Here is a 12,957-nt window from a genome sequence, read left to right on the forward strand (position 1 = left end):
AACTAGGGTTGACATACGTCCGGATTTGTCCGGACATGTCAGGATTTTTGAACCTCTGTCCGGATTGCGGCCGAACTTTGCAAGTGTCCGGATTTTTAGGAAAGACCTCACGATTCAGTACACCGCAGAGCGCAGCGCGTGAAGCGCGTCCCCGGGGCGTCGTTCAAGCTACGCCAAATCTCTGTTACAAGAAATGTCCGGATTTTTAGGGTGATGTCAGGATTTTTATCAGGACATTAAATTCTTCCATATGGCAACCCTATATCCAACTGACTAGCCCACTATATCATGCCACTTTCCTCGTGAGCTAACGAGGGTGAATCAAAAGTGACCCCGACGAGATTGATCAAATTAGTGGTTTCCGGTCCGGTCTTTCAAGAACACCGTTGTTTTAAATGCTGAGACTTATGAATCAGATGACCTAGGAATTATGAAAGAAAGGAGACTACTTTTATTAACCGACTTTAAACTGAACTGGCTGGCTGGAAGTTGGTTCCATTCCTGTCATAAACCAGTTCTGATGATTGGATCCAATCGAGGGAACTCCCCAAATCAGGCATAGTTCCCCCTTCTGTACAAGGGCATTTTCATTTAAAAGTGTACCATTTGCTTTTTTTTTCGAAAAACCATCAATTTTTGGGTTATTTCTACTCAGAATCACGTACGTACAAATTACTACAAATGCGTACCTAATACCTATAGGTACTTCCACCGCGCAGATATGGTAACAGCTAACAACATATTTCACGCTAGAAAACTCTACAAAACATTGGATTTCAAAACAAAATGATCCGTTTCTTTTGAAGCGTTAATAGTTTAGTTAGGTAATAATAATATAGGTATAAGATATAGCACTTACCTTGAGTACTTAGTCAATCAAAACAAAAATTATAAGTGTCATACATACTGCATATAAGTGGTCATTGATATCAAGTGGTTATCTAATACTTTAGTTTATCTAATGAAGCGACACACGTAGACCACATTTGTTTGATGGGCCAGTAGTTTCAGTACCTGACAGTTTCCAAGGCAATAGGTTTCTGTGGAGCTACGTATAGTCCGACAAGAAATCGTAGAAAATAAACGAGGGCGCCACTTCCTACGTAACTGTCACATTTTTGACGTGTCAATTCATTGGATCATATAAGGATTGGCTAAACTGTCTACTATAGTTCCTAGAGCTGAACCCTAAAGCACTTCTAAGGTGGCTTGAGCAAAAGACCTGATTTCATTAATCAATACACTACGAGTTGAGTCCTGTTTTCTAATAATGAAGATGAAAGAGTATGAGATTTGTTTTTTATACCTACATCCAACTTGACTTCGAAAACGCTGTAGTTGACTGTATCGAAAGCTTTCGATAAATCGCAGTGAATTAAATACATGTTTGGAGATTCTTACCTCTCTAGCGAAGGCATCGGGCATCGCGAACGTCGAAGTTATCCAGCAAAACGTGTTGACCACATGCGCAGGTATCCCGCTCACTATACATTGTATGGGCTGCCCCACAAACTGGCTGGCCGTTATTATTATCGAGAACGTGAGTAGCAGCACTGTCGTGAACGTGTTGTGAAGTCGGAACAAGGCATTGTCGGTTCTGATGTCCTGGTACTTGAAGTATACACTAAGGTTCCCTAATAGCTTGAACATCTTGTTGGATCACAGCGTCATGGAGGAATGTTGAGTGGTGAGGGATCTGTAACAATGGAAGAAATAGTTGAAATTTATAAAATTATAAGAGCATAATAAACATTAGATATAGACAGATTCGTAGATGAAAGGGTAATTTATATACAGGTGGGCTGCCGCGAACTTCTGAATTCGAATAATGTTTCCATCGTTTCAAAAGGTTTAATAAAATAACGGCGTCGACAAGATGAAATGCGCATAATCTCACACAAATTTAAACTGAATCACAGGGCGGACACGCTATACACCAAAAATCACTTGCGTTTCTATGTGCGAACGGCACGTCTGTACACACGGCATGCGTCATTGTGTGAGTAAGTTGCTTAAAAACAGTACTGAGCGGTCGGCAATAGGTCGTCAATCTGCTGTCGCGGGCGAGGTAATTCGAATCGGGGCGGGGTGGTGCGTGGCCGTTCTGTATGATAATACTATGACCTCTTCTGTGACTGAATTGCATTAAAATTTTTGAAACTAGGGTCACCATTAACTTTCATGAGATTTCATAATACTGCGATGCGTTTTGACGTCAATACGTTTGAAATGGAAATGGATGGTTTTCATAAATGCAATTGTGTCTGCATCGTATGCATAATTCCCTTGATATTCAGTGAAACGAAGGTAAGGAATATGTGCAATTTCCAGAAAAAGTCATTCGTTGGACAAAAACAACCATATCACTATACGTAGTCTGTTTTTTAGGGTTTCGTAGTCACCCAGAAACCCTAGCTTAGTTGCGCCATGTCTATCTGTCTGTCCGAGGACTCCGAGGCTTTGTTCCGTGATCGTTAGTGCTATAAAACTGCAATTTGGCATGGATACATAAGGCTGCGTTTCCACCAGAGATGTGCAAGGATTTTTTTAAAAATCTTTATTTATTTATAGAGGGTTTTAAGTTTTAAACAAATGCCACCCTCATAGTGGCTCTCTAAAAAAACTACAACAGACTAACTTTCACTATTTCTAAGTTGAATGATGTCTTTGACCATGTGCAAGGATGCGTAGCGAGGGGTGTGTTTTTTAAAAACCAATATAATCACTTCATTTGCTTTCCTAGCTCAGCGTGTAGTGATTCTATTGGTTCTCGACAAACACATCCCTCGCTGTGCATCCTCGCTCATCTCTGGTGGAAACGCACCCTAAATCATGCATTGCGACAGAACGGTAAAATAAAAAGTATAAAAAAATCTTTAAGAGTACCTCCTACACAAAATGTTTTTTATTTTTTTTTTATTTGTTCCAATAGTGTGGGATATCGTTGGATAGGTCTTTCAAAACAAATAAGGGTCTAAAAAACCATTTTTTGATAATATCCAGGGAGGAAAATGGGGACTACGTTTGTAAGGAGATGCGGTCGATTGTCTTTACCTCTTAAATCCCAGTGCAGTTTAGTTTCATAAGTTTTAATATCTGCGTAAGTTTGTCCTTTTAAAAGGACATCAGGACGTACGAGGTGAACGTCGAGAGTACAGTTCCCTCTTAGTTATTATAAGACTTAGTTGAATGCCCTCTTATCGCACCTGCACTGCGATATGAAAATAGGTTGGACACCTGGACTAGGATGTCCATAATTCATAATTCAAATAGGAATGTCTATTTTCGTGACGAAAATAGCAACACTTATTTATTTATGTTATGTAATTGTAGGCATTGTGTATACATTTATGCAATGTTTTCAAAACGTATTAATGGAATTCATGTTCGTTTATTCATTCCTTGTGTAAGTAGGTCAAATCCAATATTGTGATTATTTTTCGTTTGTCAATATTTTGCTTTAAATTTATTTCGTTATTTTTATTGCCAAAGTAGGTACTTTGGCAATAAATAATAGGTATTGGATTGGAGGCCAAAATAATATAATTACTAGGATGGAGCGAATTTTTTTTTTTTTTGTTAACTCCTGTATCGCCATCTTAAGTTTCCATGCAGAATTTCAAAATTGTAAATCGACATTTTCAGGTGGCGCATTAAGATTAAAATTTTGGATATCTGGAACAAAAATGAAAATTCAAAATGTTATTTTATTCACTTACTATTGTTTCCTGACGGGAAAAAAATAACAACAAAAAAAGTTGATCCCCCTGTTACATTCGAAAGTTTTTAACTCTTTTTTGCTAACCATAGCTATTAGGACATAAACGCCTCATGACAGAAAAATTTGCGATTAATTACTTTAATCTACGACCGGTCTGGCCTAGTGGGTAATGACCCTGCCTGCGAATCCGATGGTCCTGGGTTCGAATTCCGGTAAGGGCATTTATTTGTGTAAGGAGCACAGATATTTGTTCCTGAGTCATGGGTGTTTTCTATGTATTTAAGTACATTATTATATATAATATATCGTTGTCTGAGTACCCATAACACAAGCCTCCTTGGGCTTACCGTGGGACTTAGTCAATCTGTGTAAGAATGTCCTATAATATTTATTTATTTATTTAATCTACACCGCATGGTAACCCTACTCCCTCGATATTTGCGCTCAACCTTACTACAGTAGCTTTAAAGTTCAGAATAGCTTGGCATGTAAAACAATTGTATAAATATAATGTCAATATATGGACCTATTGTCTCAAGTTTCAGGTTAATTGTACACTAAAGCAATGACAATATTGTTATATTAAACAATTTATTGTTTGAGCAGTAAATATTAAATAATGTATTGTCAAAGTTGGATATTTGTATAAATTAGTATTCATTCATTTCTCAATAGGTCATGGTTTGGTTTTAATTGTTGGTAAATTACTCAAGAATAAAATTACTGTTACGCAGCGAACAACACGCGAACGCGAAGCTATGCGGCGCGATAGAAGTGTCCTACGTAGGGATGTTGCGGATGCCGATTTTTTGACATCCGCGGATGCGGATGCGGAAGGCTCACATCTGCGGATGCGGATACGGATGTCGAGACTCGAGATTAGGCACATGAAAAACGTCAAATATTACACTTTAGTAATTTTTATTAAAAAAAAACGAAACTTAGTATTTGAACAAGAATATAGGTGCCCCACAATCGCATTACTATAATAAATTCCAAATAAAACAAACTTTTCACTTCTTGTCGCTGTCTGTCATAGGCTAAATAAGTGCTCGAGCGACGAATCACAAAAACGAAACGAGATTCCTATTGGCTAATGACGAAATTACCTAGCACTTACGCCGCCGCTAGGACGTTCCTGATGTACCTACCTGTTCCACATCCGCATCCGCATTAAGCTCCGCATCGATTTTATGCGGATGCGGATGTTGAAAATAATGCGGAATTTCCGCGGTTGCAGATGCGGATGCGAATATTCGCAACATCCCTGGTCCTACGTGGGCGATCTCGTTGCGACGCGGACGCCGTGGGTCCGCCGCGCCGCGCCGCTTCGCGTTCTCGGACGCAGCGTAAGAATGTCCAATATTTATTATTTTATTTTATTTAAATACTAGCTTTTGCCCGCGACTTCGTCTGCGTGGAATTAGTAATTTGGGTACCTTAATTCTTAAACAAATCTCCTTTTTAAACCATCCTTTTTTCACCCCCAAATTGGTCCACACTATACATTTCCACCCCATTTTTACACCCTTAAGGGATGATTTCGGGGATAAAAGTTATTCTATATCCTTTCCCACTGCTCAAACTATCCCCATACCAAGTTTTATCTAAATCGGTTCAGCGGTTATTGATTCCCCATACAAATTTCAACCCCCTTTTCACCCCCTTGAGGGGTGAGTTCTGAGATAAAAAGTATCCTCTATGTCCTTCCCCGGGACTCAAACTATCTGTTTACCAAATTTCTACTAAATCGGTTCAGCGGTTTAAGCGTGAAGACAACACACAGACAGACAGACAGACAGACAGGCAGAATTTATTTATTTATTTATGTTAAGGAGAACCAACAGCTATACACTTACAATAAACAACAAGATTAAAACAGGAAGCCAATTACAGGAACTCACAGGTAGTAACAAAATATTCAATTTTAAACTAATGCTAACACTTACGCACACACACATGCGTACAAAAAAGAGAGAAAAAATAACATAAAATAAAAAACATACCAAATTGAAAATTAATGGCGATGGAAGCCTTACAATAATCCTAAGTTTTGAACACTTAGTTCATTAGCCCCTCTAGGGGCTTCTACTTATAGGTATACTTATTCAATAACAACAGAGGTCACATAGTTCCAGATAAAAAACACTCTAAAGTAAAATTGATCAGATTCAAATGAAGAATACATATCTAGTGACAAGGCGCCAATACACTAAGTTGATAAATTCCATGCATTTCATCGCGTAATGATATTATAATATTAGTATGGATAAATGTTGTGACTGTGAGCTATAGAACTAGGGATCTCCATCTCCCTCAACATAGTAAAAGTTGCTCAGTATGACTTGTATATTCCACCCTGTAAATTATTGCAGGTGACTAAATAAACAGCGTATGTAGTTAATATTTCATCCATTTCACGAAAAAATATAATAGGTCGAAAATTATATAGTATATATGTATAGTGGAGAGGAGACCAGCCAGACAGACATACGAAATAATTTTTGCGTAGTTCGTCCGCGTTAAAAATGCAGTAAAATCATCGTTGTCTGCCGGCCTAGCGATGCTCGTAACGGCCGTAAGCCGTAACCAATCAAATGGTTCCTAATAGGGGATATTAGTGCAATCATGCAATGTTCTGCCAACAGAGTGCAACACTAGCCTTTTTAGTAAACCATAGAGTAACTGTAACTTTAACAGGTCTTTGACAAGTTTTCAGATATAATAAAATTGATGCATCAAGGCGGTTTATTTACAGAGGACCGGAAACGCGAATCCGAAATTTCGCTATATGCCTCTTAGCAAAATCGTTTTGACATTTTGAAAAAATAAACTGATTCGACTAGTTTTCAAATACCCTATACCTCTGAATGTATACTTCCGTTTACGATTTTGCTAGTCCAATCGCTCGGCGGTATCATGATCTATTGTACTGCTATGGTAACAATTAACTAACCACCGAAGGACCTTATGTCCTTCCAATAAGGTCTACCTTCAGTTAATAGCGTGGGTCTTATTCGGTACAAAGTCCGTGAGTCCGAGGTGTCAAGTGCACAGAATTAAAACAATTGCGTAACTCAAGACACCGGCTTAATAAAGAATCCAATATCGCCGCTATACTTACTCAACCTCGTATCCGCAACACTTTAGATGACAAATACACCCGTATTCCGAATGATATAAAAGCGACATTACCATCAAATGATTGTTGCAGATATGAGGTTGAGTAAGTATAGCGAGGATATAGTATTATCTGCGTTATGTAATAAGTTCTGAGCTGTTTTTAAATATTATGACTATTGTTCTGTTCTTTGCAATTCACCTATGACGGTTATGGACATTATGGTGTACCTATAAGGTAGGTATATACATATGTAAATTGGGTGACAATGCAATATGGTACCATCGAGCTGATCTGATGATGGAGACAGGTGGCCTTAGGAACTGTGATAAAACAACCTAGTTGTGTTCGGGTTTCTTAGAATTGTCTCGGTGAGTATTAGTTGCCTATTGAAAAGTACAGTTACCGATAAAAGCTTGTTTCAAACTGATTTTTTCGAGTGAAAACTTGTTTAGCGGCGCTGTGCACTTTTTGTGATGGGGGAAAAAATGAAATGTTTTTTTTTTTCGCTACAGATTTCGCGACAGGTCACGTGACCGACAGATTGAAAATTCGTAAGACAGACACGTGACCTGATCGAAATTATGGATGGAAGTTGATTTTTCTCAGAGATAAACTTTTTAATGTTAAATAATTGTAATAGTTCTGAAGGCGGTTCCCTGAACCAGAAGGCGAAAAATCTCCTTATATGATCATGTTTTTCTAAGAGGCGTGGATATTCGTAGACGTGGAAAAAATATATGTAGTTCTTGACTATATTATCTTTAACAACATAGCTTCCGATACACGAATTATGACACTTCGCTCGATACAATTAATTCCCAAAGTAACCTCTAACTCGGACTTTTAATCCTACTTTACTCGGTTATTTATTATGTGATACTATAAACAAAAAAAGAAGAAAAAACAATCTTAACATAAATAGTAATTTCATAGCTTTAGAATTTCGATATTGTACGGTAACGTTTTTAAAATAAATAAAAACCGACAAAATTCGATCAAAATTTACACTTGGCGCGTATGTTCTTTCCCGTTCTTTCTTGCGAAATATGACAAAGACAGCGGCAAACCGATGGAACGGCCTGAAGTGTAATTTTTTAATGTAATCAAAATTTTTATGCTTGTGTACGATAGCGCAATAAATGAATATTGTTGAAGTGATTGATATTTTGGAATGGTTAGGGAATAATTTTGCACGAATTGCTTTAATTATCAGTATAAAAGTACAATTATTTGTGGTATTTTCTATAAAAAGGGACCTTATTGTCGATGGCGCTTACGCCATTATTAACGATGCTCCGATATAAATACAATGCCGCGCGACGCTGTGCGGTGTAAGCGCCATCGACAATAAAGTCCCTTTTCATAGAAAACGCCCCATTTATGTGGTAAAATAAAATATTCAAGTTTTCACCCGTTGTTTTTTTGTCAAAAACATTTTGTAAAATATCAATCATAATAAGAACGTCTTACACCAAGTGAAGCTTTGTTTACTTGTCAACATGGAAATCATGGAATAGAGGGCACAATGTTCATTAGTTTTAATTACGCACATGACCATCTGTCATCAGTCTCCCGCGAATAACATCTGGCTTTACAAGACATACGTACATATTCATATACACTATTACACATACATTATACACGCATATATTATATTGTATGTATGGCAGTCTTATACTATAACGCAGGACGTCGCGCATCGCGGCTCCGGACGTACATGCGGATAAAACTCGGACGTTGGTGCGTTGTCTCCGCATGCGAGTCCGTTGCTCCGCGTCTCGCAACGAGACGCGGGGGCAGTGTGACAACCGCCTAAATCACTATAAATCTATTGACAGCAGATAAGTGTGGACGATGGTTGCAAAAAACGTAACCCAATTACTTTTAAATAAATAAGTATTCGTATTTCTTCCGATAACAACAAGTTTAATTATCATAAGTACTTCGTCTCAATCTACAAATAGGAAATTAATTACAGTATCAAATATCTAAAGTATTCGGTTACAATTTCCTATTATTAATTCATGGTCGTATGGAAGGAATTAATACACGTTTTGTTATTCTTATTTAAGCCTTTCACCTCTGGCAGTCATTTTTATCTGTTATTATTATTATTTGTCTGTCTTACCATATCTCGGGACCATGGGGTCCCGGACCTTTGAAAGGCATGCGTGGGGCCGAAGCCAACAGCACAGAGACCCTTTAAGACAAATTAATCTAAAAGCAAGGGATACACGTGGCAGATACCATCCCCGAGCGCACAATATAATACATCCGGAGATGGTCCCCGCCAGGTGCAAAGACTATTGCAGTGCAGCACTTTTGTGCTGCGATGGAATCTAAGGTTATATTCTATTGATATGCAAGTTGGATGGACTGGATAATGGGCTATGGGAGGAGACTATCGGACACCTGTCGTGACAATCAGTCTCAAAATTGTGTAAGACAGGTGGTGACTCGCCAACTCATTTAGTGGGCCCTACAACGGCCGCACGCACAGTGCGACAATAGAGCAACACTTCAGAGCGGCTGTGAGGTTGTCGAGAGGTGAGTCTGCGGTAGCCAGATCCCGGTAATCCGTTCAGCAGGCCGCCGGCGTTATGACATTTTACACTTCCAACCTGGAGCATAGGTCCCGCTCTTGCGACTCCACTCTGGCCGGCCAGTCAAGGCAAGCACAGAGGAGAGGGCCAGATGACAGGGCCCTCTGGAATAGGGGTCCGCGGTGTCGCCACTCACCGTCAGCTCGCCACAAGCTGCCCCCGCGGGGTTATTATTATTATTTGTTTATGTGATAGCAAACGAGCAGACGAGCCGCCTGATGGGAAGCAGTCATCGTCGCCCATGGACATAAGCAACATCACAGGAGCCACCCGCCACCCTAAATACCCGCTTCTTGAAGAATCCCATGTCGTAGCACAAAGGAAATACTCAGGAGGTAACTCATTCCACATTTTGCACGTTCTGGGAAGAAACGAGCGAGATGCCCGCTTATTCTTGGTGTGCCATGTGTCTAAGAAGTGAGGATGAGCTTTGCTCCTTTGGCGGGAGGTGCGGTGATAGAAACGAGACGATGGCACCAGATCAAACAGTTCCTCGGAACATTCCCCATTGTACAGACGGTAGAACATGCAAAGAGAGCCAACGTCTCTCCGAAGACTAAGAGGTTCTAAGCCGTCAGTAAGTTCGGGATCGCCGACAATACGAACTGCCCGCCGTTGGATGGAGTCAAAAAGAAGGAGCTGGTATTGTGGAGCGTCAGACCAGAGATGAGAACAGTACTCCATATGGGGTCGAACCTGCGCTTTATATAACAAAGTACTGTTTGGCTCTGTTAAGCACCCCAAGCTTTTTGGAGGCCAGTTTGGCTTTTTGTTCCAGATGACTACGAAACTGGACTTCGTTCGTAATGTCGACACCAAGTATTATAGTGTTCAGAAATAATAAATTTATTTCCTCTGAATTGATTATGGCATCAGAGTGACAAGTTTTAGACGCGATTATGCCCCTAATGTCAAAGAGTCAAAGTGCTATAATGGCGTAAAGATCTGCGTAATTGTGCCAGGTACAGAAATAACAGAAACCATTATTAATGAAATACATTTTCCAAGTAAATAAACATTTGCAAGCGTCAGTGCGTAATAAGCATTAATAGAGATGATGTAAAACACATGTTAAAGTTATTATATTGCTCCATAACGTAACACGAACAGCAACACAACTGTCCATCGGTGGAACTTATTACAAAAGCCATAAGGTCCATTTTTATCGCCTGTCACTTTTGCACTTACATCCTTGTTAGAACGTGGCAGCCGTGGTGACAGGTGATAAAAATGCGACCGTGCTACGGCCGCTGAGACGGAATATAAGGTACAGAGATAGAGGAAGCTCTCAATACATTTTTGACTTCGAAAAACGATAGTGACGCTTATTTCCTCCCGCGGACGCTTCGGCTGTGGAATGAGCTCCCTGCCGAGGTTTTCCCGAGGGGCTACAGTATGGGGTTCTTCAAAAAAGGAGTGTACAGGTTTTTAAAGGGTCGGCAACGCGCATGTAATATCTCTGGTGTTGCAGGCGTCCACGGTGACTGCTTACCATCAGGCGGGCCGTATGCTTGTTTGCCACCGACGTGGTATAAAAAAAAAGTGACGTATCATTAAAAGTTATCCCTTCTCCATATACACCGCTCGTGGCTTTGTGTGTGTAATCTTTACGCGCGATTGAAGTAAAACTTCTTTGACGTTTATCGCTATGTTGGCACTTTGACGTGTGTCCTATTGTGCGTGTGTCGAGCGTTACTTCCGTCAGAAAAAAAATCTGAGTTACCTTGTAGTAAAGAAGTTTTACTTCAAAAACTTGAAAATGATGTCGCATATCTATGTACCTTATCTGCTTACCACATGCTCAACATATGCACATATGTTGCAGTTAAACGAGTCTTACCCAGATCTGAACCCACGACCTCGCGCAGAGGCCGCGGCGATAACATCAGTGACGAAACTACAATAATATGATGATGATATACAATAATATACTTGTTTAAGTAAAATACAATGATTTGACCCGGTTAGGGCAATAATTGTTTAATTTAATAACTTCCGGTGTTTGACATTTTTGTGATTTAGATTTAGCCATTTCCTGATTATGGGAGCATAAAATGTACGAATCACAGAACACCTATTTCTAAAGAACTCGTATAGAGCAATTATTTCATGAAACCTATGCTGCCAAAAATACAGGGGTGCGGGGGACGACGTGAGCGAGTCCAGTGCCGCGATTGGTCCGTTCAAACATATTATGTGGTCCGCCGACTGAAGTAGGATTGGTGGTGTGATTCCAAATTCGAAAATTTATCGAGTAAAACTACCGTATGCGTGGCAGAGGGGGTAGCGGGACTATGCTATGTCTTTAGAATACATGGTCTGTGCTTGCCATAAAGACGCTTTAACAGGTTATTCGTACAAAGATACAAGCAAATCTCGTCCTTATGATAAGCCACAAAGTGGGGGTTCTTTGACTAGACTTTGAACATATGCAGACTGTAAAAAAAGTAATTTTTAGGGTTCGTACCTCAAAAGGAAAAAACGGAACCCTTATAGGATGACTCGTGCGTCTGTCTGTCCTTCCGTCTGTCACAGCCTATTTTCTCCGAAAGTACTGAACCAATTAAGCTGAAATTTGGTACACATATGTAAGTTTGTGACCCAAAGACGGACATGTAACGTAAACAAATGAATTTTAAACATGGGACCACTTTTGGGAGGTAAATAAGAAAATTAAAAAATAAAGTTATTCAAACTATATCGTGTTACATAACAAATGAAAGAGCTCATTGTGAGAATCTCAAATATATATTTTTTATAATTTTAGGATGAACTTATTCAAGGAAATTGGCAAAAAATAACCCTTCCTCCATTTATCTCCGAAACTAATGGGTCTATAATTTTGAAACGAAAAATACACAAAATTGTTCTTTTCAGAAAACTCATTATTTTTACAATAATTTTAAAATGCATTTTCTTTTTGTAAAATTCATTTATTCAACACTTACTTTCTTTACTAGCCTATTAGTATTTCGATAAAACCTATAACATAGTTGACGGGGTCATTATTCGGAGGTACCGAGTCCTTTTGATTTACGCTTAAATAAGACTCACTCACGACTCGGGACTTAGGTACTTAAGGGTCCCCGGCAAGCTCGGTTCTCCATACAAACGTAGTTACGCTCTCATTTTAAAACCAGTAGCTAGTTTGCTCTAAAACTTTGTACTTACAATAGGATAAGGTATATCTATGTCTGTAATTAGTTTATGTAGCTTCAGATACCATAGTTAAAAAAATACAGCGAATTTAAGTTTTTCATACAAAACTTGTTTTTGCTCTATTTCGTTTGTTTTATAAACTGGAGCTATATAAACTAATTACATACCTCATGCCATTGTATGTGCAAAGTTCCATTACAATCCAACACGTAGTTTTAAAATGAGAACGAAACTCCGTTTGTAGGTATGGGAGAGTGAAATTAGGCTCAGATGCGGCGTGGGACCCGTTGATTGTACATTTTTTTTTATGAAATAGGAGGCAAACGAGCAGACGTATCACCTGATGGTAA

General features: G+C 39.2%; 1 protein-coding gene across 1 annotated transcript in view; it reads right to left on the reverse strand.

Annotated features, from left to right (window-relative positions):
• The window catches only part of LOC134755235 (innexin inx1), a 72,935-nt gene that overhangs the window by 42,655 nt on the left and 17,323 nt on the right, over nt 1-12,957 (reverse strand). Inside the window, exon 2 of the mRNA XM_063691757.1 lies at nt 1,402-1,696. Within this exon, the coding sequence (XP_063547827.1) occupies nt 1,402-1,650 (249 nt within the window). The 5' untranslated portion in view covers nt 1,651-1,696. The remainder of the gene's footprint in view (nt 1-1,401; nt 1,697-12,957) is intronic.

This window comes from Cydia strobilella, chromosome Z, assembly GCF_947568885.1.
Source record: "Cydia strobilella chromosome Z, ilCydStro3.1, whole genome shotgun sequence".
NCBI lineage: Eukaryota > Metazoa > Arthropoda > Insecta > Lepidoptera > Tortricidae > Cydia > Cydia strobilella.